Raw genomic sequence first — 27,343 nt, 5'->3', positions numbered from 1 at the left:
AAATGAAAGTCTAGTTAAACCCTGTACCCTGATAATCTAAGCACATTGTCAGCACACAGCGTCTCACAGCACTAGAGGAATCATGAAGCGTTTGCTTAGAAAGACCCTGCCAAAACTCTGGAATTTTACATTGACTGAGTCATGGGAGCTAAAAACGGCAATAAAACTGAGCGAAATTGTAAAATAAGAGGCTAAAAATGATCTTTATTGAGTAATCATCACTAGGGGAGAATTTTCTTTTATGGGAAAATCCCTTTAACTTCAAATCACACCCAAAGTTGTAAGCCCGGGAGGACACAAAAAACCATGCCAACATAAAGCAGACATTCGTTAAATGTTAGTTATCAATTTATTTAGTTGGTATGCCCATCTGCATGGAAAACAGAGAATTTAGACCTTTGAAAATGGAAAATTTTTTTAAAACTGTTGCCAAATATCATTTTTTTCAGAATTAAACTCAAAAAATATTATCCAAATAATTCCACTAACTATTTTGGAATATATTGTTACAAAAAGAAACCACCTCAAAATTACGTGGATATGTTAAAGTTATAATAAAGTTATAACTAATCATGGTGGCACATCTCAGATTCTAAATATAGGTTCTGGTCTGGAACGTAAAAAAAATGGCTACAGGGTCCAGGTGCACACTTACAAATTTAAAAATTACACAGTATATCAGTCCACACAATTTTTGCAATACAGTCCATAAGAAAGATTCATTTCACAGCTGCTTCCCATTGTAACATGAAAAATAGAAAGAGACACAGGCGGCGCCCCTAGTGCAATAGGTAACTTAAAAGTGTGATGAGATGACAAGGATATCTGCTCACCTGAAGACACCTTGTGTCTTATGCGTTTAGAACAGATATTAGTTGTTCCGTCTATTCTTCAAATGGTTGTTGGTAGGGTATGCTGCGTCTTCCCGGAGTCCGGTACTGGATTGTGCCGGATAGGGAATCACATAGATATAGAGTTTAGAAAAAACCCGGGTTTGCCCGGGTTGCCCGAATAGGTCAGACACAGGTTGTATGGTTCAAGGTTAAGTTTATTTGTATGGTAAAAGGACTACGCGTTTCAGGGGTGGTCTACCCCCTTCATCAGGTCCGTAGTGGATACTTATGCGCCGAGATGATAAAACTAGGCTGAGTGTAAAGCCCAAAAGCAGGTGGAGGACGGTTGGTCTGAGGGTGATGGTTGTATGCTTGATTCTGGCGCGAAGTCTTCTGATGTGTTCCCCGATGCGTGTTCGTAGTTCACGAATGGATTTCCCAACATATTGAATGGAGCAGCTACACGTGAGCAGATAGATGACTCCCATGCTTCTGCATGATATGAATTTTTTGATAGGGGAAGTTTTTTTCTGTATTTAAACCATGAAAGTCTGGTCCCTCCTGTATATATTTACAATTCTGGCATCTTTTGCATTAAAAGGTGCCCGCCGGGGGTTTGGGGAGCCACGTCTCGTTTTTGATGGGTGTGAGGCGACTATGTACCAAGTTGTCAGACGATCTGATTCGTGTGGAATTCAGAGGTGAAATAGAGCCCTATTTTATTGATGTTTAAGCAGGAGACATTACTTTTATTCATCTGCTGTACCTCTCCACAAGATCAGTATGTCGTCTATGACACGTAGCTAAAGTGTTATATTTTGTAGCCACTTTTCCATAGCATCACTGAACACCATCTCCTTCTCCCACCAGCCCAGGAAGAGGTTGGCGTATGTGGGAGCACAGGGGCTCCCCATCGCCACCCCACTGAGCTGGTGGTAGAATCTGCTATCGAACACAAAACGTGTTATGCTCGAGGATAAAACGAAGGAGTTCCAGTGTAAAGTTGTTATGTTTCTGACACTGGATATCCCTGGTGCTCAAGAATTATTTGACAGCTTGGAATCCTTTTTCATGGGGGATTGAGCTGTACAAGGCTTCCACATCTAGGCTAGCCAAATGTACATCTGAATCAATCTGTAGACCCTCGAGGTGTAGTAAAACATCCATGGTGTCTTTGATGAACGATGGCAAGGTAGCCACAAAGGGGCGTAGGATGTAGTCCACATACATACTGATATTTTGTGTGACACTGTTTATGCCACTTACTATTGGCCTCCCTTTTAGGGGGCTGGTTCCCTTGTGTATTTTTGGGATACTGTAAAAGGTAGCAGTAGCAGGATGTGCGGGGAGCAAAAATCGATGTCCCTTAAGGCATCGTTGAGAATCCTCTCCAGCTTTTGTAAAAGCTGTGCTTTAGGGTTTGTGGATAAAGTTTGGTAACAGGCTTCAGAATTCATTCAGAATTTTTTTGCACATCTTAATGTATAGCTCCCTATCCAGGATCACTTAGTTGCCGCCTTTGTCCGAAGGCTTGATTATGATTGATTCATCCCTCTCAAGATTTTTAAGGGCCCACCATTCATCTCTAGTTAAATTGCGGTCATAATCCTGGTTACTGTGTTGTTTCTGCAGGTGATCTGTAACCACTTTTAAGAAAGTGTCAATGAGTGTGTTGTCATTGATGGGAGGAAATATTTTTGATTTTGGGGAAGATCCCTATAAAAAGGACCTTCCCCCGGCTGACTTTCGCTTTCTTCCATGAGGCTGCCTAATGTTCTCAAATACTCTAGATCAGAGGTCTCTAGACCTAGCTCTTGGCACTGACGTCCATCATGTGATGTGTACAAATATGGCAGAGCTGCAAAGGACATGTAACAAAAAGGTGTAGAATTTGAATATATACAAATAATTTTTAGTCTTAAATTGCCATCTCCCCCCCCCCCCTCCCTCCGTTAAAAAAACAAAACTGCTCATTGCAAGTATCTAAGAAAAAAAAAATGGATCTTTATTATACAACTTGTAGAAAAGTGATACAACAAATTATACATCAGCATTGCAAACTGCAAAAGGGCAAAAATGTTAATGGACAAGAGAACCTGCTTATAAAGGCTACAGGAATAAAACGCTGAAATTGCATATCGTAGGCAACATTTTGGCACATTATAGTGTTCGGCACAATATCTTTTATGCTTATAAAATTTAATACATTAAAAAACAATTTTGAAAAAAAAAAAAAAAAATGTAAGTGTGCAATCTGTTTAGGATTTATCCACTTTCTTTACTAGAACACATGCAACTCACAATGCTCTAAAGGACATCACATCCACAAATATTGTCCTGCAATACATACTACTAGAGCACCTATCAACAGCCAATATGACGGACCCCATCAGAGCTACCGGGTCTGGCACCTTGCCTGAGCAACATAATTTAGTGATATACATTTGTGCTCAAAAGTCTACACACCCATGCAGAATTTGGGGGGGGGGGGGGTTATGTAACAAATGTCAGTATGCAAGTGGAAAGCAAGAAAATTTTATTTTTTCAATAAAATCTGGGTATTGACATGGGGACTTAATTGTTTTACAAAAATTTTTAATTTTTTTTATGTCACAAATATGTGACCCCTTCCATAGGTGAGCATTATGCCTTAATACCTCGTAAATGGGGCCTATAACTTTTTTTACCAATAAAGCAATGAAGTGGCTAGGCTAAACGTACAGAATATTAATGCTGCATGCTCAGCCCAGTTCCTCAATGTATTCCCAACAAGGGTGTCACAAATGTCATGTCACAAAGCAGAATGTGAGGTACATAGTATGCTTTGTATAGCCGATGTTATAGGTAGTAAGTAAGGGGTAAATGCTGCTAGAAACGAACATCAGCAAGACCCAATCTGGAGCTTCCATGGAATGTATACCCAGAAATACACTGGAAAAGAATGAATGTATTAAATGGCACCTATGACATTATGCACATTACAGACAGACGTATAAAATAAATATACAGGTAAATATAATGCTGCTGGCTACTACTTGTTGTCTTAATGTAAACTTAGCAGCTTTGTCATACGTCTATATTGTTAAATTACTGAGAACGTATACAGTTTAATATGATCATGAACACAAACCTAGGATTGTCAGACTAATAGTAAGCCGTGGTCACAGCTGGGCTTACACTGCATATAGAAAGATAATAAAAATATATACCTCGTGTAAGGGGGTGTGCACTGCAAACCAGGCACAAAGGGTTTGTGCCAAGGGTTTAGTAAAAGTTTAAAGATTTTATATTTAAAAAAAAAAAAAAAAAAGCTAGCAGTGTTCACATCAGAAAAAAGACATTGTACATTGACCAGCAATGTTCTGCAGAGTCTAGAAGCAAACAAATAAATGGACATTTAGTACAACAAAGTTACTGGGTCACTAGCAAGAAAATAAGAAAAGGGGAACTCACTAAAATCAGTCAGTGAGGATGGAGTGGAGACCAATAGTGTTATTTCCACCAAATGTGTTAAGAATTAGGAGCAGCTGTGGCTCTGTGCACACCAGAAAGTGATATACACAGAAGCCATTTCAGATTCCTGCATAAAGAACAACAATGGACGAGATTTAATCTGTCTGGTTTTAGACAGTTTTCTGGCTCTCCTACAAGTAGCTGGACAAAAGGGTGTGGCCTGTGAAAATGGGGTGTGGCCTCACACCAAAAATACTCCTGACCCGCCAGAATTTTGTCCTAACTTTCTGGCGTAAAGTAAGCAAACTAATAGGGAGGTGCAGAGTACGACTAGACAGTCTTATACTGAACCAGATCTATAAAAGCGTCTGGTGCTGGGTGATAAATCTGGTGCAGTATAAGACTGTCTAGTCCAGTTCTTTAATATGATAACTCACTAGTATTGGCACTTAATGGAAGGGAAAACTATTCTATTAAAAAAAGCTTTGCAGTAAATAAATATATACATTACATTTTAATTTTTTTGGCAGATGTCCATCATCTTTTAGAGTTTGCAAAGAAGAAAAAAAAACAGGTTTTGAACAATTGTTTTAAAAAAGCTGAGTAAGTTTAACAATGTTCCAGCTGCTTTTCTTGTTAGTTTGTGACAGATCACAAAAATATAATGAGAGTTTGTAGCTTCACCCCAGTTTCAGATGAAAGAAATTAGGATGGGTGAGGGAACTACTTACCCCTGCTCCACTGAAAAGTGCAAGTTATAGGGATACTAAACCTTTAGTTTATCAGAATTAATAATATTAGCTGTGGACATCATTACGCTCAATATAAATTGAGTATTTCCGCTTCACTCCTATTAGTATAAGAATACTACACATAAATGGAAAATCAAAGATATGACACATGACAAAAGTCCATAGAGGGTGACATAGTACATGCCAAAGTGCTATGCTTGGCTATCTGCGCCCGCCGTATTTCGATATCCAATCGGTCCTCCCGTGAATAGGCTGAAGAGCAAGTGGTGGTCTAGGAGGCAGTGTAGGCGAACTCTTGGATGGCGAGTTGATAGCAGATTGTGCAAGGTACGATCCAACAGATTTTATGGAACCAAACTCTAAAAAGGAAAAACCAATGATTGGTATTGGATTTGTAACTTTTACTCTACATAAACCAGCTTAAAAAAAGCTTTTCAAGAAATAATAGGGGAAGAAGGGTTAGACACTTTTTCTGATCTGGCATCACTTGCAGGAAGGTCCTATTCCTTCCAAGATTTGTGGTGCAGCTGCTCATTTTCTATGGACATGCTGTAGGTAAGCAGTAGGCCACAAACAAAATAAACCCTCTAGAAATAGGCTGTTTTTAGGTGATGGATGTCTGAAGTCATCTGCGTTTATTTCTTTTTAAGCGCAAATCCGATTTTTCTTAACAAATCAATAGCTCTTGGGATGTACAACTTAACCTATGTGCAGCAGTTTCTTTGCAATCCTCTTTAGTTTATCTTGGCTCTGCACTAGCTGCGTCTCCTGGCTGTGCAGATTTCTTCAGTGATTTCATTATAGATACTGTTTCAAAAAGAGAAGAGGATGCTGGTCCCAGCTCTTACAGGAGGGAGGTCAGGTGACAGTGCTCTCTGAGAGTCTAGTGTGTTCTGTGCTGTGGATGCATACATCCTTTGCACAGCATAGCTAGGTCAAATATCTCAATCTTTGATATCAGTCCCTCCATCTCACTTTGTGATTCTGCCCGTCTCTCTGCACCTCATGCTGTGTCATACATGCCACTGCAGTTGCCCCCCTGCCTACTGCTCTCCCAGAAATTTCTGCAGGTCAGAGAAGCTATTAACTCTTAGTATTCACATAGCACACGCATCATGTTTCACTGCTTGTTTATACTACTTATTGCATGCTGCTCCATGTGATGAAAGTTGCCAGGCTAGTCACCATATCCTATGCAGCGTTCAATGGATTTACTTGCTGGAATCTCACTGTAATTACCACTTAATCACACAAGGCATCATGGCAACTGTTTTGACTCAGCGTCAGATAATGGAATAGGTTAGTCTCTGCCCACTGCTGCAGAGGAAGAATTTTTTGTCAAGCAGTCTCAGAACAGAAAATGCCATAGAAAAGGGCAACACAATATGAGCATAATTCTGTTGGTTTTAAAAAGGGGACCACATAAGAAAATTTGGTAAAAATCATTACAACAGTCACAATTTAAATAGAATGCAGATGATAACTGCCATGATTGTCCATATCAGGTCATGGGGGATTTCACATTCCAGGGCATCACTCCATTGCTTCGGACGGATGTTTTGGGTTACATGTTCATTCATCGCAGGTTCCACTAAAGCAGCATCTTTATACCATCACTGTCTTTTTCTCAGCTGAAGACAGTGATTGATACGCCAGCTCATATGGCTTTCCATCGGTAAAACAATGTGCTGGTAAATGCAGAGCTATGTAGCTTGTTTTTTGAGAAATGAAAACCAACAATGAAAATAAAAAAAAAACAACAACCAAACAAACAAAAAAACTTACTTGGAGTTGGATCTGTAAGAGGTGCCAGTCGAGTCTTAGGCCCTAAAGAACTAAACTCCTGATCCCAAAAAGTTGGAATGTAACCAGCAACTCCAGTGGGTCCTTAAACAGAGGAAAAACACAGGACATTTCAGACAATGCCATTTCTAATTATTAAAATCCTCAAGAGAAAAGTAAATTAAGTAATACATTGAAAATGCCAACTACCCCCTAGTGATCCTTATTATTTATAAATGAGCCATCAGGGTGATTGAGGGTCCCAGAAATTACAGCAATCAGAGACTTGTCTGCTATCCAGTGGATAGATATTAGGGTAATCTTGGTCTGCACAAAATTGTCTAATTTAATAGCATAGTAGTTGTATCTGGCCTGCACCATATATTAGGACACAATGTTTCACACTGTTCGAAATGCCTTATGTGCATTTCTTTTAATGGGGTTCTTTTAATGAATTATGGGTGTATAAATTATTGTAAATAATGATTTATGCATTGAGATAGAGGTTTTGCAGGAGATTTATCAGAAAAACAGAACTGTTCTAGTTGCCCAAGGCAACCAATTAGACAGAGCTCAGCTTTAATTTTTCCATAGCCATTTATAAAATCAAAGCCAAACATCCGATTGGTTTCTATGAGCAACTAGGAAAGTTCTGCTCTCAGACACTTCTGATGAATCTCCCACTTCGTGTCCATTTTCCTTAGAGAAGAGCTATTCGAGAAAGCACATTTAGGTTCTATACCTGCTATTTTGGGTTATTTATTACAGAGAATATAAAATATATGAAATATTCTTGTAATTGATCCGTATTCATTTTAGGCATTAGGTCAAGTTAAACCTGTGATAAGGGAGATTATAATATCAAACTTACCTGCTGGCACAGCAAGAGGTTTAAGTGGCCGACTAAGATTTGGCCACTGGTTGAAGGAACTCATTTCATCCTTATAAGAGTTACTTCCAGAAGGATTTTTAATAGATAAACCTAAGGAAAGAGTGCGTATAATATTGTTACAAACAATGGAAATTTGTACACATAAAAAGTAAAATAAAAGTGGAAATTGCTGTTTGCAAAGTCATTAACTTCAACTAAGTAAATGCCTAAACATATAGGACAGTGGTGGCGAACCTATGGCACGGGTGCTAGAGGTAGCACTCGGAGCCCTTTATGTGGGCACTCAGGTCATCCACCACATATTTCACCAAACAGGACCACATCCACCAAATCTTCATGCAGTCTCAGGCCACTTAAGGGATGCTGCTCTCACTGCTATTTTAAAGAGACACTTCACTGGCTGTTTGAAACTGCAGGAAAAGTGAGAAGGTGTTGACTGAACTGCATTGTCTTTGGAGGTCTTCCTGCTGGACCCACCATTCTTCAAGGAGAGAAGCTACAATGATGGTCTGAATTTGCCCACCTTCTTTCAACTCTATTGGTGGTCTTAGGAGATCCAATACAATTGAATGTTGTTGAAGAACAGGTAGCAATAAGTTACTGCTTGAAATGCCATGTTGGCACTTCATGGTAAATAAGTGGATTTTGGTTGTAGTGCGGGCACTTGGTCTCTAAAAGGTTCGCCATCAATGATATAGGAGGTAGTTATGAATGATCATACTAACCAGGTAAATACCTGGAATGCTTCAGGTAATGTTGCTTAGCAGACGTTCTCCTTGATGCGGCGGTCTCTTGCCGAGAGAAGGAGGAGTGCACAGGTCTAGCAGTACTAGAGTCTTCCTTCAAATCTAAAATGCTCTCAAAGCTGCTTCAGAAAAGACACAATTAAAATCAGTATATAAAAAGGAGCTGGCACTGGTAAGCAGATGAAACACAATAGTTTAGTGTATATTAGCATAAAAAATTCATAAAGGAAAAACTATACCATATTAAAATTCATAATTGGACATAATTAGTGTTCAGAGATTAGTGTTGTAGAGATCTGCTCAATATATTTGTTTCTATACACCACAAAAACATATAAAATAATGAAACCAGTGGGATCTGTGTGGTTTATATTCCGATGGTAATATGTATTTGTACTATATACACACAGAAAGGGCTCTTGAGACACCTGTAGGTTGGTTATATAAAAGGTTAAATACAATGTAACAAATAAATACAATTCCTGTAAGCGTTGTGGGCTCTATGGAGCTCTGTTGTGCATCTGGGACCTGTAGTACACCCTGGCAGTGCGGCGCGCATGCGCAGCCAGACAGTGACGACCCACTAGTGATTGCCAACAGACGCCAAATGGATTGCAACCTGCCGGAGAGTGAATCAAGGACTTTACCTACAGCGCAGTGAGTTTTATTCACATACCAGATTTACATGGGCATATATTCAAGTCACTGTATTTAACCTTTATAACCAACCTACAGGCGTCTCAAGATCCCTTTCTGTGTGTATACAGATACATATTAACATTAGAATATAAACCTCACAGATCTGTTTCATTGTTTTATATGTTTTGTGGTGTATATAAACAAATATATTGAGAAGATCTCTACAATACTGATCTCTTATGTCCAATATAGACATTATGCGATGGCTGAATTTTAATAAGGTATAGTCTTTCCTTTATGAATTTTATATGCTAATATACACTAATGAACAATTGTGTTTAGATCTGCGTACTAGTGCCAGGTCCATCCATCTATCTATATGTATATATATAAAATTTTGTAGCTTAGTGCAAGCTACTAATTGCTCTGTAGCACAGTAAGCATAAGACGTTTAAGGTGTGAGTCAATGCCATCATTCTCTTTAAAATCAAAATATAGGTTGAGTACAGAGTTTATTTTATCTTTATATGCTGCACACACTGGAGTCATGGGCTAGCAGGCTATATAGTGGGGGGAGGCTGTGACCAATGCAATTCCCACCCTAAGCTTATACTTGGGTCAATAGGTTTTCCCAGGTTTTTTTGTGGTAAAATTTGGTACCTCAGCTTATACTCTGGTCGGCTTATACTCGAGTATATGCACTACTACCAAGGAAAATACTGATTTTAACATTTGATTGTTCATGAGGAATGCCTAATACCCTTAGTCTTCAAGGTAATGAATTTGATTTAAAATATGCAGAAACCTGCTAAGTTAGGTGTTACAGGGGATGGCCTATGCCTATTCAGAGACTATTCTGATCAAAGACAAGCCAGATAAATCTGTTTCATGGTCTAATGTTTAGTGCAGGACCTGAAGGGAACATGCCACCACTGGACATAATACTGGTGCAAGTAATATATAACACAGAGATTCATAACAAATACAATTATTACATTATATGGTAAAATATATACATATAAAAATATTTCAATTTACCTACAGAGTCCATCACCGATTGCTCTATGTTTTTCATTCTTGACTTCTGTTCTAGTATTTGAAGAGCCTATGTCAAGGTCTTGCAAGTCATCCCACTCATCGGAGCTCTTGCCGGTTTTTGTTACATGTCCCCATCGTCGTCTATTTTTGGTGTTCTGGTTTTCCAAATTAGTGGCAACTTTCTGAAATTGTAACCATAAATATATTCAAGATTAACACCTACATAGCACATATAGATTAAGAAAAATCATATTAAAAAATAATTCCTGCATCCCTGGCACATTTTACAACTACAATGATATTGATACTTTGAATTCTTAAAGTTAACTTACATATCCAGTTTTAACCAAGTGCATACATGGGAAAATCAGGATTAAAATTAAAAAAAAAAAAAAAAAAAAAAATCAAATAAATTTTAGCCAAAATCACCTAACCCTAATATAAACACACGTGCACATTTAGAAATATTTGTGTACATACTCTCATACACATACTGTGTGTACAGAAAGTAATCAGACCACTTTAAATTTTTCATTCTTTAGCAACATCAAAAAAGTTTTTTGTTTTTTTTTTATCATTGATGTACATTCTGCACCCCAATCATGACAGAAACCAAAAGAAATGTACCGGTAGATATTTTTGATAATTTATTGAAAAAATGAAATATATAATTCATAAGTATTCAGATTCTTAGCAGTGACGCATTTAACTAACACGCTATCCATTTCCTTCCGATCCTCCTTGAGAAGATTGTGCTCCTTCATTGGCGTCCAGGTGTGTACTGACATGTAATTAAATACATGAGAATCATGAGGGCTAAGCAGCTGTCCAAGGAGTTTAGAGACTGAATTGTGACAAGGCACAGATCTGGCCAAGGTTACAAAAGAATTTCTGCAACACTCAAGGTTCCTAAGAGCCCAGTGGTCTCAATAATCATTTAATGGAAGAAGCTTGGGTCAACCGCAATTCATCAACCTGGCCGTCCAGCCAAACGTAGCAACCATGGGAGAGGAGCCTTGGTGAAAGAGGTAAAGAATAATACAAAGACAACTAACTGAGCTCCAGTTTACAAAGCGCAAAAAATGACCAGCAGGTGGCAGACCTGTGCACAATTTAAGGCAGTACATGTTGTCTGTACAGTGCGGTTCATATATGAGGCGCACCAGACTATAAGGCGCACTTTTGATTTATGAGAAAAATCAAAGGACTTATTTGTGCGCCTTATAGTCCGAAAAATACGGTACTTTCCGTACACACTGTTCATAAGGTATGTAAGCTTTTGAGCACAACTGTATATTAAACTTTGAAGAAATGTTTGGGGATTGAAAAGGGAACCTTTAAAAATAAAAATGCCTTGCATTACCATATTCTGACATTTGCTGGATGGAATGGTGTTTTAATTGATAACATTTTGAAAACTGCCCTTTGATCTCTTGATTAAAATGTCTTTTGGAGCAAAATGGTGAAAAAGTGAGTGATTGAGACGATAAAGGTTCCATTTTCCGTTATGGGGTTCATCACAGGGAAATAATTGGTTTTATATGCAGCAGCACACCTATTATGTACCACAGTCTGGTTCAACCGTGGCACTTAACACGTTAACTACTGCGATCAGAGCCAGCACAACCACAGCAGCTCCCAGCTGTGTAATACAGCTGACACCAGCCGCACATAAAGAATGCTCGGTATTTACTTTGGGCAGTCGTGAAGGGGTTAAATAACAAAGTTCTGAAATCCCCAGATAAGATACATGAAATATATGGTAATGTTATTGGTTTTGTTGACTTTGCAGCATTTACTTACAGGAGGAGCAGCTTTGTTGCTTAGCTCAGGCAGAACAGAACCATTTAAGTGGCCTCCTCCTTCACTGGAGTTATCCAAAGAATCCACCATAAATGTGTGGAGTTTGAAGGGTTGTCCATTTGACTGGCTTTGCTGAAGGGTTCGTGATGAAAGCCGGGATTGGTATTTGGGTGGTGGTTGAGATGGAGGAACAGGTTTGATGTGTAATGGAATTTGCTTTTCTTGAAAGTCTTTCTGTGGTTTTGTTGACTCTTGAATTCTTTGCGGTGTTCCAAGAGCTTGACCCACCTGAAAATAAGGGTGCCTGAGAGCCTGAAACACAAACATGGGATGGAGGTACAAAAATGTCAACTTCAAAGCATTGTCTAGTGTAGCTACAGTTTTATAAGACCTTCAGTGTTGAGCAGCATAAAAATAAGTTCAGAGTAGGCACTTATTTTGGTTTAGCAAATAGCAATAAAAAGACAAATGGGAATTATAGAGTATCGCAGCACATTGTCCTTGATGCATTTATACGTTATGAAACTGACCCGTGTCGATTCAGGTTGTACTTTAAATATTACATTGTAAATCCAGCACTTGGTAAAAAAGGATATACTGGTAAATACTGTTTTTTTTACTATTTACAACTCCTAAAAAAAAAAAAAAAATTACAACAACAAGCAAGCCTACATGTGGCATGTCTGCTCCATTACTCTGACGGAGCGACGAGGGGTCCAACGGAGGTAAGTCGGACCCCATGTTTTCGTGATCTGTGGGGGTCTCAGCACCAAGACCCCCCACTGATCAGCAAGTTAAGCTCTATCCACAGGATACGGCCTAACTTTTGTTCACAGGAAACTCCTTAAATCAAGGTCTGAACGCTAGTAACATGCTAGCTCATAAAATACTGTCTCTGCTTATGTCTATGTTGCAAGGTACGGCCATTGAGAAAGTCACCACCGCCCTTCAAAGAGGAGGTGACAAATTACGTGGATTACGCAACAGAGAAATGTACAGAGGCTGGAAACTCACCTACCAAAAAGGTTATACCAGTTCACATACAATGCATTTATATTAAATTTTAGCATAGTGATCATAGCTGTATGAAAAAATTAATGTCAGAAACACATATGTTCTCCTACTGTTTTTAATGCAGGCTTGCATGTTGTTGTAAATTTTCTATTTTTTTTTTCACGAGATTGAGTAAAGTACATACCGTATATACTTGAGTATAAGCTGACCCAAGATTAAGCCGAGGCCCTTAATTTTACCACAAAAACATGGAAAAACCTATTGACTCGAGTATAAGCCGAGGGTGGGAAATGCATTGGTCACAGCCTCCCCATTATTTAGCCTGCCTGACCCTGCCAGCACCTGTCCCCCAGTATACAACCTGCCAGCCCATATCCCCCAGTATATAGCAGCGGGGGAAGCCAGAAAGGAGAGTTGATTTTTTTTTACTTGAGTATAAGCAGAGTTTGGGTTTTCAGCACATTTTGAGCTGAAAAACTAGGCTTATAATAGAGTATATATGGTACTTCCCCCCCCCCCCCCCCCATTTACAAGTGCTGGATTTTCAACGTTTTCAATGTTTTTTTCCTGCTTCCCTGTACATGGCATAGAATATTAAATACCATCACTAAGAAGTGCAATTTGTTGGGCATAAAACATGTCCTCATACAGCTCTTTACATAGCATTAAAAAAAAAAAAAGTTATATTTTTGAATGTGTATCAATTGTATCCAGGAGCACCAGAATCCAGCTTTTCTGAAGCACACAAGAACATAAATCGCTGCATTTATTCCACCATAACAAAATAAGCAATACAAGTCACAACTTGTGACCGTTGAGTCATTACATCTAGCCTATAATAATACTCATTACCCATTGGCTTGCACACATTCTTACTTGGAAATGCATTCTACATTAACAAAGAAAGCATAATAGGGGTAAAACGAAATGCTTAAAGCAGAACTGTATCTAAAAAGTGTCTAAAAAGTAAATAGGTCAAAATAAAATAGAAAAAAAAGAATATTCAGGGAATAAAATTATTATTATTAGTAGATTAGGAATACAGTAGCCTATACCTTGCTTGCTGTTGGTCTCTTTTTAGGGTCCCACTGCAGCATGTCTCGCATGATCTGAATCCCATCACTACTGGCATTGGGAATTAATGTTTTCAGATTATTAGGTACACACTGTGGCCAGCGAAAATTCATCGCACTTGCAAGTTGGTAGCCTTCAGGCCAGTCATTCTAGAAAAAGAGGGAAAAGAACAAAGGTAAGTATTGAGAAATGAAGGACAAATGCAATGGAAACAAGAAGTAGAGTCCCCAAATCCCATCTATTATTTTGGCACTGTATTATACTGTGTGTAATCTAGAATATGTGCTGGCAACTTTGAAGGAATTATCCAGGATTCAAACACACAAAAAATAAACCAACAATAGTCACCTATTGTGCTCTTGTACATCCAGGGTATCGCCCACCACAGCAATGTCACTGTTTACAGAGGTCAGGGGTGCTGTCCCGACCACAGTTAAACACCCGATGTAGCCTGAAACTGATGCTGTAGCAGGCACTCAGCAGTGGCCGGGATGGCAATGCTGGCCTCTAAACAGAGAACCTGCAGTAGGGGGCGGTGCGGCAGGTGGGGAAAAAAAAAAAAAAAAGCGACAGAGGAGGTTAGTACAAGATTTTTATGCATTATAAAAAACCCAGACAACCCCTTTAAGAGGTTTCCAAGGCTCCTTTACAACCAGTGACCTATCCATGGGATAGAATAGAAGTAGGTGATTGGTGCAATACATGCCATTCTGCTGTTGGATTTAGAAGCAGAAAGCTCAGCTTGTAGTCTACCCCATGTGGTTGAATTCAATTCAATGACAGCTGCGTCTAAAGCGCATCCATGGGATGCTGTACAGGATCAACCCTAATGTAGTGGTAGGCTGGGAATCAGCTGATCAGTGGGGGTGCCAGTTCTCATTCCACAACTATTGGAGTAAAGTAAAACTTGTAAAAAGGAATATGCATCTGTGATGCCCTTGATTTCAAACCAAAAGCCAACTAAGAATCTGGTCAGAATGTTGTAATAGTATCTAGATAATATATCAGTTGCACCTTCTTTGGTGTGCCCAAAACCTGGCAAATCTTGAATATGGTGTCTATTTCACTGGCACCTGGAAAGAGAGGCCGAAGAGTGTATATTTCAGCCATAATGCAGCCAACAGCCCAGATATCAATCGGGGAGTTATAGCTTGTTGATCTAAGTAGAACTTCTGGTGCTCTGTACCTATGGATAGGAAAAACAATAGAATTTTAAATTAACTGAATACGTAAATGCAATATAAGAAGAGGTTAGTGATCATTCAATATCTATTATAGTAACGGACTCTGAGCTTAATAATGCCAACTTACCATCGGGTAGACACATAATCTGTGTAAGGTGGTCGAGATCTTGTTTCTCTTGCTAGTCCAAAATCCGCTATTTTCACAAGCTCTGGTCCCATGCAAAGGAGGTTTTCTGGTTTTAAGTCCCTGTGGAAAAACCCTTAAAATTCAAAAAAAAATTATAAAAATTTATAAATAATGGTTTTCAATGTATAATATGCCATAGCGCTTGCAGCAAACATTTTTTAATGGAAATGCATGACACCCTAGTAGAAAACCCAGCGACACTTGACCATAGATCCAGGCACTGTGACTAGGGAAATGTGTTATCTATGGCCTCCTTCCTTCTAAAACCAACTTTTAAAATTATACGAATGAGCCAAAAGGCCCCTGGGGGGAAATTACTATGGCTTCTCTGTGCTGAAGCTGCACAGGCTATTACAAGGTCTCTCCCCACCTCTCCCGTACCACTGCCTAAAGTAATATCCCACAGCCGGATAGGTGGGAGAGAGATGAGTACTTCTGCACATTGTAATAGCATGTGAAGCTACACTACATAGTAACTAGTACAAGTAACATCCTCCAGAGCCCTTATGGCTCATTACCATAATTTAAAAAGCAGACGTTATCCATGAGACATTAAGCATGAACTCACAAAATCAGAAAAACAGTGTGCACATTTATAGCCCTTACCATATTTGTGTATGAATGCAAGCCCTTGTAGTATCTGGTACATAATGTTTCTGATGGTGGATTCGGGAAATAATTTATTCCTGCAAATTAAAATAAAACATAATTTACACATACCCCATTATAACAAACATTGAAGAGATTATTTTCTATAGATTTCTAAAGTAAGACAAACAGTGTAATAACTACATCAACTTTTCTCATATGTCCTGGAAAGGTGGCTCTTCAGCAGCTAAAGTCGTATTTAATATGTCCTGGATACTAACAGACATAACTTTTTACCTGTGGCACTCGGAACCATGTTATCAATTGGCACTACACCAAAATGGTGTCCTTGGGTGCCATGTTATCCACCATTTAATTTACAGTTGGTAGAAAGATTCACTGCAGCCACTGCCAACTGTAACGTAAAGGGGGTCTTTCACTTCTATGGCACCAAGAAATAAAATATGTAATTTAAAACATAAAAAGCTCTCCACTTATTACGCTGACAGTACATAGACTGCACAGTACATAGACTCTGCAACTTCAGCTGACCATAGGGAAGGAGTAACATGAATTTATGTGCATGGTATTAATTATCTCTCTACCGTCAGGGGGACACGCATTCTCCATCTTTTCCCATGTATAAGCTGCAATCTGCCACACATTCTGGAGCTGCAGAAAGGTACAGACAGCGTTTGAGCCCCTCAGGAGGGCAACTCCAGTAAAAGCTGACGCAGAGCATGGAGCAATATGTTATCACTTTCAAAATTAGATACTTCTTAAATTGCCATGTTAAGCATATTGAGCTAAATACGTACCGATCTTTCATAAGCTGATAGAGATTTTCCTTCATGTATTCAAATACAAAGTACAGGTGATCATTTTCTCGAATGACTTCCTTCAGCTTAATAACATTGGCGTGATTCAGCTTCCTCAGAGACTGCAAATCGGTCATAGACAGAATTAGGTTTCTGCTCATAAAATGGACACAGTCATCAATTAAACGTATTAATGTTATTAGTACATTAAGGGGTGTGATAGAAAAATTAGGAAATGGCATCTGGATTGGCTGCACACGTGCAGCACCATACCGCTCCATACCTGGGGAAAAAGATGGGACATGTCCCATCTTTCTCCGTAGTACGGCGCCAGGCGCCATATGTTCCTATGGAGAGGGGTGGGGGTGACCTGCGCTCACCACCTCCTCCTAACCACGCGCGCCACCGTTGCCCGCTGGGAAACTTCTGAATTCTCATATCTGCTATGTTTCTGAAGTTTTGCTCAATTAGTAAAAAAAGTGATACCCCCTTACTATATTTACTTTTGTCTCTCTCATTATTTGCCTTTGACCCTGAAAGAGGTCAAGGTAACCTGGTGTCCAGGAAAAATACAGTTTCTGCTGAATTTGATGACGATACAATCCGGCGCCCAACATCTGCTGATGTAGGATGGTCACGTACCTCAGTTTCACCAGAACCCCATACTTTTGATTGGGTTTTAATGCTGTAATGATGTATTGTGTTAATTTCTAATTGGACAATGTATTCTTGATTTTGCATATAAACTGTATGTCTCATGAATGAAATTTAGTTCTGTTGTAAAGAGCTCATGCATATGAATTACTAATAAACGGTACTGTCCTTAAAGAAACAGTTTGTTGGTGATCTACGAGAGACTGAGAAGTTTATTTTCATCAACAGTGAGCATGCTCTGTCTCCCCCCACCATAAACATGCAAGGAAATATATAGGCCCGCTGGCTACTCTATGGTAATGGGTGAGCAGAACACAGCGGGAGGATTGCCCTTACAAAATGGCACTGAAGTATCTCACTGTATGCTATACAGTGGGATATGTCTCCAGGACCTTTGACTCCCTCCTGAATGCAGCAGCAGCCAGGGATTGGAGCACTTCCTCTTGGGCAGTGGAGAGGATTAGAATGGTCAAATACTGCAACTGATATCTCAGCCACCATGGGGGCTAGAAAGAAAACACAAAATTGCCCCCAAATTCTAGATCTCTAAAAGGAGCTTCTATGTTTGCTTCTAATGTCCATGATCATGTGATGTCGCACAGGTGCACGGTTCATTATAATAACACAGCTCTGATTATTCTGTGATAGGTGCACGGCTCGCTTGTACCACAGAATAATCAGAGCTGTATTATTATAATGAACCGTGCACCTGTGTCCATCACATGACCATGGGCAGTTTACTATCCACTGGAAGCAGAGGTCGCACTAACATTTTTCTGGAAGGGTAATAATACTCCTCTCACCATTTTTGAGGAGTATTTTTAGCCGAGGAGGAGTATGAAATATTCAGTAATACAAATATATAACTCCTAGTCGTATATATATATCTATTAATGTCTATTAACGAACTAATAAACATTTAATACAAGAAAATCATTAAAGCCCGAGTTTTTTTTTTTTTTGCCACAAGTGGTGCACAACAACTTTTCCATTGTCTTAACCTACAGAGCGGACAAGGGTTGACACCGGCCCCTGAAGACACCCCCCCCCCTTATAGAGTGGGCTGGGGCCGGCTGGAGACCCCCCAACAGAACAGGCCGGGGCTGACGCTTCCAAATTTATTTTTGGGGGTTTGAGGGCGTTACACTTTTTCTTTTAACACTGTTTGCTTATTTTTTACTTAATTTTTTGTTTCTTTTTTTTAATTACAAATTTTTTACACTGTTATCAGTGATATATATACAGAGACCTGCAGAGAGGAACACACACTAAACATAGTACACTCACACACACACACAGCATACCCACTACACGCAACACACACAGCATACCCACTACACGCAACACACACACACACTACCCATAGTACCTGGCGCACACACACACAGCATACCCACTACACATAGGGCACACTCACTACACGCGGCACACACACACAGCATACCCACTACACATAGGGCACACTCACTACACGCAGCACACACACACACACACCATACCCACTACACATAGGGCACACTCACTACACGCAGCACACACACACAGCATACCCACTACACGCAGCACACACACACTACCCATAGTACCTGGCGCACACACACACAGCATACCCACTACACATAGGGCACACTCACTACACGCGGCACACACACACACTACACACACACCATACCCACTACACATAGGGCACACTCACTACACGCGGCACACACACACAGCATACCCACTACACGCAGCACACACACACACTACCCATAGTACCTGGCGCACACACACACAGCATACCCACTACACATAGGGCACACTCACTACACGCAGCACACACACACACACAGCATACCCACTACACGCAGCACACACACACACACACACACTACCCATAGTACCTGGCACACACACACACACAGCATACCCACTACACATAGGGCACACTCACTACACGCAGCACACACACACAGCATACCCACTACACGCAGCACACACACACAGCATACCCACTACACGCAGCACACACACACACACACACACACACTACCCATAGTACCTGGCGCACACACACACAGCATACCCACTACACATAGGGCACACTCACTACACGCAGCACACACACACACAGCATACCCACTACACATAGGGCACACTCACTACACGCAGCACACACACACAGCATACCCACACACACACACACTACCCATAGTACCTGGCGCACACACACACAGCCTACCCACTACACATAGGGCACACTCACTACACGCAGCACACACACACACACACACACACCACACACAGGGCACACTCACTACACGCGGCACACACACACAGCATACACACACACACACACACACACACACACACACACTACCCATAGTACCTGGCGCACACACACACAGCATACCCACTACACATAGGGCACACTCACTACACGCGGCACACACACACAGCATACCCACTACACGCAGCACACACACACACTACCCATAGTACCTGGCGCACACACACACAGCATACTCACTACACATAGGGCACACTCACTACACGCAACACACACACACACACACACAGCATACCCACTACACATAGGGCACACTCACTACACGCAACACACACACACACACACACACACACAGCATACCCACTACACATAGGGCACACTCACTACACGCAGCACACACACACAGCATACCCACTACACGCAGCACACACACACACACACTACCCATAGTACCTGGCGCACACACACACAGCATACCCACTACACATAGGGCACACTCACTACACGCAGCACACACAGCATACCCACTACACATAGGGCACACTCACTACACGCAGCACACACACACACACCATACCCACTACACATAGGGCACACTCACTACACGCAGCACACACACACACACACCATACCCACTACACATAGGGCACACTCACTACACACACACCATACCCACTACACATAGGGCACACTCACTACACACACACCATACCCACTACACATAGGGCACACTCACTACACGCGGCACACACACACACACACACAGCATACCCACTACACGCAGCACACACACACACTACCCATAGTACCTGGCGCGCACACACACACACACAGCATACCCACTACACATAGGGCACACTCACTACACGCAGCACACGCAGCACACACACACAGCATACCCACTACACGCAACACACACACAGCATACCCACTACACGCAACACACACACACACACACACAGCGCGCGCACACACACACACACACACAGCACACACTACACGCAGCGCGCACACACACACTACCCATAGTACCTGGCACACACACACACAGCGCAGCACACGCACACAGCATACCCACTACACATAAGGCACACTCACTACACGCAACACACACACAGCGCAGCACCTGGCACACTCACTACACATAGTACCTGGCACACACACAGCATATCCACTACACATAGGGCACACTCACTACACGCAGCACGCACACACACACACACAGCGCAGCACCTCGCACACTCACTACACATAGTACCTGGCACACACACACACACAGCGCAGCACACAGCATACCCACTACACATAGGGCACACTCACTACACGCAGCACACACACACACACAGCGCAGCACCTCGCACACTCACTACACATAGTACCTGGCACACACACAGCGCAGCACACAGCATACCCACTACATATAGGGCACACTCACTACACGCAGCACCTCGCGTACTTTGACGCATGGCAATTATTTTGGGGGTAATGGCCCTCAGCATGCGTCTGACGCTTGGTGAGGCGTTAATGCGGCCTCTGACTGGAAGTATACAAAAAAGCTTATAACAGAATCTAGAAAACCATGTGGAATTGATACATAAAATATATATAAAACTTTCTCATTATACAAACAACAATATTTATTTGCTGAAATTACAACATCCTTTTACCCCTACCTCCAAATCATTAAAAGGAAATCAACCAGTTAAAAAAACAAAAAAATAAATACATACTCACCTCTGTTCCCCTTTCATCTTGATCCCGGTGCTGTCTGTTGCTAGTCTTGACACGCCGGGACCACTTAAAAAATAAACTTATGGGGGTGTGGCTAGCCATTCAAGGGAGCAGATACACAGTGGGAGCTCTGCAGCAGGCCAAGCATATTGGATCTTTTAGCACGGCTCATATGGGGAAATCGGGCCAGACACACAGACAGGGACCCGGAGGCCAGACAAGGGGTGCTCACCCCAGTCCACCCTTTAAGAGATCTATGATGGACTCCCCCCTGTAATACAGACCCACATACAGCGCTCCCTAGCCCCGTAATTTGTAGAATCCATCATACTATTAAGGAAAAGATTATGCAAAGAGCCAGGATCAAAGGTGACTTAGACAGTGTAATGATCACTCTTCCCAAATCTCTTCAGGAAGACCCGGAGACAGAGAGCGATCCTCCGCCCGGTTTTCCTTTCTTATTCCTCATAGCTGCGCGCCGAAGATAACTGGTAGGAGGATCAAAGAGGCTACTGGTGCCCCACGCTCTTTAGAAAATCTGCATATGGTATTAGGGAAATAAAAGATTGCGGGGACGTGAGGATTAGCTCTCAAAAGGGCTATCCTCACGTCCAATAGATGCACCCACCACCTGGTCTACCTTTATAGATATAGAAAATTAGGCTACAAGCTACCAGCACTACCCTTTGCAATCACTCAGCAAGGGACCATCAAGGACAAGACAGCAATAGAGGAGAAAGGTGTATCTAGTCGACTTACTGGGTCCACGTAGAACGGCAGAACGTACAAATCCAGCAAAATAGAGGAGACGGCGCTCACCGATGACATAAACCGTGTCTTCATTTAAAAATCGGTGCCACAACATCTTCCCAGAGAGAATAAAGACACAGTCGTCTTCATCGGCGAGGGCGTTCTCCTCTATTTTGCTGGATCATTAGATCCTCGGATACGTCGGTGAAGTATCGGACAGAAAGCTGATTTATTTATACCCACTGCTAAAAGAGGGTATAAAAGAATGGAGAAAGGACAAGGGAATACTTTTCTTTAATATAATATGTTGCCATGTAAACTTTTATCATCTGCACTATTATGTACATTTTGTTAAAAGTTTAGTTCTACTTTAATTTCATGTAAGAAGAATATCTAACTAAGATGCACTAAGTCATTTTTTAGCCATAGAGAGATTCATTAGCTGAAGCATTACCCAGGCTTCACAGACCTGCAGAGACCTTGTGATGATGGATCTATACAATGTCAATGTGTCAATTTTCTATGTTCAACAATTACCTTTAACTCTCGGAGATTCATGCATTCTTCCCAGGAGTAAAACTTTCTTTTCATTCTAGATCACAAAATGTTAGGAAAAAGAGAATTATTATAAATGTATAGGTCTGTGTATCACAATAGCTCATATCAGCAATAATGCACACACTTGATGGCACAGATTTATACAGAGATGTAATACAGCTGCCATAGAGGTGGTCTACACAGTCTATACGAATCAGTTTTCATTCCAGTCACAACAAGTAAGCCCCTTATCCACAATACCCATAATGAACAGACTAGCCAGTTGCATAAGAGCCCTGCTTCTCAATTCATCATAATGGCTCTGAAAGAGATGGCCAAGTGCCATATTTGACCTTGGTTCCATAGACAGTGAGTGGAGCGGCAGAGTGAATGTCCAACCTGCTGCTCCTTTCTTTTCGGGATCACAGACACCCATTCCGCACCAATCAGCAAGTGAGCCTGTATACTTTGGATAGGGGCTAACTTATGACTGGACAACCACAGCACGTTAAAATAGAAAATAAATGTATACAGGAGGGAACAAAAGTACAGCACATCTTATATTCATTAAATATTTAAACATTTTCCAACCTGGGACAACCCATTCCCTTATTTTTAAGTGCCCACCACAGTAGGTAATACTTTTATTTCCACTCCATTTTTATTAAAATAAATGTAATCTATAAAAGAATAAACTTACTTTTTAATAGCAACCAGCTCTCCTGACTCTGTGCTTCGTGCAAGAAGGACAGAGCCATAAGTGCCATCTCCAAGCTGTTTGATCGTTGTATAACGATTCATGATTACAAATCGATGGTGAAAGGGACATTTCAACAAGTTATCCTGCCTGTCAGACACAGAGACTTCTGAGTGGAATCACAGGGAAAGGTGCAGAACAGATGAACCTTAGCCATAGATTATCACTGACTGAAAGAAAAAAAAAAGGTCATATTAAGAATTGAATTTAATGGACGAAGACGGGTTAGAAAGAATCAGTCCACTTAGCAAGACTACACATTCTTAAAACACTGGTTTAACACTACAGTTTGCAGTATTCCAATACATCACCCATATCAATGACATATTTTTTCCCACCATCAAAGAAACACATAACAAGCAAAGAAACTATTATATGAAGCCAGTATGGGAATAGACTGACATGAAGCATTACCTTAGAAGTAGGAAAGCATCAGCAACATGAAGACACAATGGTGTGCACCAGTACTAAGCATCTCTACCACTTCCTGTATAAGAAATCTCTTAGGAAAACATTGCACATTATGTCCTGCATCTCTTAGCAACTCATACGTTCACGCAAATACAATGCACTGGGGGTGGATGTCAGCCAAAGGCAATAGCGCATTACTGTAAATAGGAGGAAAGAACATTTACATTATCTTGAGTCTGACAAAAAAAAAAAAAAGTAGGACTAATCACTACATAGAAGCCTCTTTTATGCTGTAATATATCTCCATGTTAAAAATAACAAATCTTTTCCCCTCAAGAAATGATTACCAAATATGATATCCTCAGATGCCTCTGAGCATCTCCGCTTAGGTCAGATAATGCATTATGCAAGATCTATTCCATTAGATAAGGCATCTGACTCAGTACAGCCTTTGAGAATATATATCTGAATGACCCCTTTGACCAGGGAATCATTTCTATGCTAAACCTTTAATGCTCCCTTCCCTGACAACATATCCAAATCTTATTGGAACGCTGAAGGCATTGTTGTATCACCCTTTTAAAAAGGTAGCCAACAGGTGTCCCCATCGGAAATATCCCTATGGTTACTTCACAGGGTATACTATGTCCCTACCCACACCTGTCCAATCAAATCTTTAGGAGTTGTGATGCCCCGGGTGATATGTCACCAGCGACACCCCCACAAACAGTACATGTGAGAGGTATTTATACATGTTCCACGGATGCCTCTATCCATGGGATTAGAGCCAGCATTCTTCTAAAAAACGATTGTGTTCGAGTCCTGGAGGCAGGGAGCTGCATTATACAGTTAAGCTATCCTTCTTCATCACCGGGGCCCAACACTGCCGGTCGAGAGAGAATTCCTAAGAAATAGGTGAAGAGTGGTGGCGATTTCTCTTCACATAACCAGTAACTCTTTCAACCCCCACCTTCCTGAGGGAGGTTAATGATGTAGCAGAGCCAGTCACACAAATGCACTCTGTCACTTGCTCTTTGCCCCATCCTCAGGCTACATTCACACAAATGTATGGGGGGCTTATATACGTCCCCCATACACTTCAATGGCCTCGAGGTGCCATACGGGAGCAGTACGGTGCAACACGTGTGCGGCACCATACCATTCTATAGCCCGTAGAAAGATAGGACATGTCCTGCCTTTCTACGGAATATGGTGCGGTGCGGTGCGCTGTGCATCTCTATGGAGAGGAGCGGGTGTGAGCAGCGCTCTCCCAATCCTCCTCTCCCTGGCGGCGATGTATGCCCTCCGTACTACGATACGGTGGGCAAACTTCGTGTGCATGTAGCCCCAGGAATTTTCTTTAGCCTCACAGAGGTGAGCAGGGGAAAGTAAAGGGAGCTGCATATGTCTGTAGTTGGAAAATAGAAAAGAAAAAACCTGCAGGACAGCAGGTAATGGTCTGGGTGTTATCCCAAGAAGTAATCCAGAAATCTTATGTAGCATAGCAGAAAGCAGGCCGCACCCCAATAGATATGGTGAAAGAAAGTGGCTTTATTCACCCATGCAGCTACGGTTCGGCTGAGCCAACAGCTTTTATCAAGCAGGGCGGTGCTAGGTACACTAAATATGCAGGACTCATTTTCTGTGAGTGGACTCACCTGAGGGTGAGGGCAAATGTGGAGTTTGTATTGCATTTACAAACACAATACAAATGCCCAGGGGCAGGGCATGGCCAAATCACATATGTAATTCCATGGAAACACATGCAATTGGTAACCAACACCTGGCATTTGACATTGTTTAAAAGAAAGACACAGGGTGCTGGTTATAGATCACATAGGTTTCAAATGAAACGTATATGTGGTCAGGCCAAGCTTCACATTACAAACACCACTTGTGGCCGTACCCTCAGGTGAGTTGCATATTTCTATATAAACTGATTTTTTTTTTAACATTGTGGCCATGGAAAGGAACCATTCAGGTATAAGGACAATGCTTTTTAATGACGGTTTCTACTGAAGTATTTATTTTCGGAGGGTTCATTTAAATGTCAGGTTCCCTTTGATAGGGTTCTGCTGCTATCCCCATGAGAAGTCATCAATATCTTTAGCAGAATTCATACAAGGAGGTACCTTCTTGGTCTTTTCATTTTTCCTCACTGTTGCTAACCAATAGATCCATGACAATTAAGTAACCTATAGACTAGTTTCTATGCACTGTGTAAATGCAGCCATAATCACACACACAACTGACCACATTCCATTACACTGGTGGAAATCCATAGTGAATGTACAGCAGCTACACAGATCTTTTGTGGACAATAGAGATCATTGTACCGTACCCGGGCATAGTGACAGCAGTATATTGTGCTGCTTGCCGACTGTTTGAGAAATATGAGCCCTTCCTTTTAGCCAAAAGAATCTAGCAAACAAACAGGTCAAGAACAATGTTATGTCTGCAATCCGGTGAAGAGGCAGCCCAGGTTTCTCAGGGTATGGCAGTGCAGTTTAACACTGCTAATAATGGGGTAGCACTAGGAGCTGCTTACTTTAGTTTTTATTTTAGGGGGACAGATCCTCTTTAAGGAAGATTGCTGTGTACTGCAAGTGCTGCACTATGCCCTCCATCTTGTACCTGTATAACAACCATCTGCATAAAATGGGAATTGCAATTCTCCCAGATATTTACTCTTACAGATCGTTAAAAAAATCCAGCACATGCTGGGAGTTCTAGCCCCCCCCCCCCCCCCTTCATTTTGTCACTTAATACAGCCTAGATATGCTGGGACTTATAGTCCATACCCCTGTTCTAGTATATACTCCTCTCCTGTAGTATTAGCCTGGGCATACTTTCACTTCCCCTTCCTAGGAGGCTGACCGGACTACCAGCAATCCAAAACAAAGGGGTAAAGTCTGATTTCAATTTTTGTGTTCAGTAACTATTTAACATTCAGACAATGACAAGACAACAAATCCCGATTCTACGCTCCAAGAACACATACATCTTGCAGGAAGGACATCACAGCCATCATTTGTGGTAGATAACGGATCACACAGTCATAGACATAGACATCCCATGGAGAACGACACCCGCAGGAAAGAGTATACAGCACCGGCCAGTAACTGGTGACTGGCTGCTTTAGCTTACCCTCTGCTATCATCCGTAAAGTTCCCTGTATCCCGTCATCTCCTCTCTGGTTCCGGTTCGGCAATCTCTTCCCTGTACTCCCCAGTTCCGGTAGCTGCACAGCACCAGGCACAGCGGCGGGGTTCTCCACACTGGACAGCAGCGAGCCCAGCAGCGCCCCCTAGCCCTACAAGCAGGTCCATGCGCTGGGGCCGCTCTGTATGTGTGTTGTCATCTCTCTGGTTCCGCCGCTAGCCTCTCTATACTCCACATATCCTCTCTGTAGTTCCGGCGATCGTATC

General features: G+C 41.4%; 1 protein-coding gene and 1 long non-coding RNA gene across 4 annotated transcripts in view; one reads left to right on the top strand and one right to left on the bottom strand.

Moving 5' to 3' along the window:
- Positions 1 to 11,971, top strand: part of LOC140121996 (uncharacterized) — a 19,543-nt gene extending 7,572 nt beyond the window's left edge. The window contains exon 4 of the long non-coding RNA XR_011854235.1: positions 10,885 to 11,971. This is a non-coding gene — a long non-coding RNA (uncharacterized lncRNA). The remainder of the gene's footprint in view (positions 1 to 10,884) is intronic.
- CILK1 (ciliogenesis associated kinase 1) lies at positions 2,818 to 27,333 on the bottom strand. Of its 3 annotated transcripts, XM_072142297.1 has the most exons (15): positions 27,063 to 27,333; positions 23,919 to 24,112; positions 23,448 to 23,674; positions 22,748 to 22,802; positions 16,804 to 16,925; positions 16,004 to 16,083; positions 15,338 to 15,470; positions 15,041 to 15,212; positions 14,008 to 14,175; positions 11,939 to 12,250; positions 10,136 to 10,317; positions 8,438 to 8,580; positions 7,692 to 7,802; positions 6,824 to 6,925; positions 2,818 to 5,397 (listed from the first exon to the last, which is right to left on the bottom strand). In XM_072142297.1, the coding sequence occupies exons 3-15, from the start codon at positions 23,546 to 23,548 to the stop codon at positions 5,240 to 5,242; spliced, it is 1,839 nt and encodes a 612-aa protein (XP_071998398.1). In that variant the 5' UTR covers positions 23,549 to 23,674; positions 23,919 to 24,112; positions 27,063 to 27,333; the 3' UTR covers positions 2,818 to 5,239. The 3 variants fall into 3 exon arrangements, with proteins under 3 accessions (XP_071998398.1, XP_071998396.1, XP_071998399.1); XM_072142295.1 differs by lacking the exon at positions 23,919 to 24,112; XM_072142298.1 differs by lacking the exon at positions 23,919 to 24,112 and having other exon boundaries at positions 8,438 to 8,577.
- Positions 27,334 to 27,343: the final 10 nt, after the last annotated feature.

Source organism: Engystomops pustulosus, chromosome 3, assembly GCF_040894005.1.
Source record: "Engystomops pustulosus chromosome 3, aEngPut4.maternal, whole genome shotgun sequence".
In the NCBI taxonomy this organism is placed as follows: domain Eukaryota; kingdom Metazoa; phylum Chordata; class Amphibia; order Anura; family Leptodactylidae; genus Engystomops; species Engystomops pustulosus.
The sequence above is the reverse complement of the archived record's forward strand: the minus strand, read 5'-3'. Positions and strand labels throughout refer to the sequence as shown.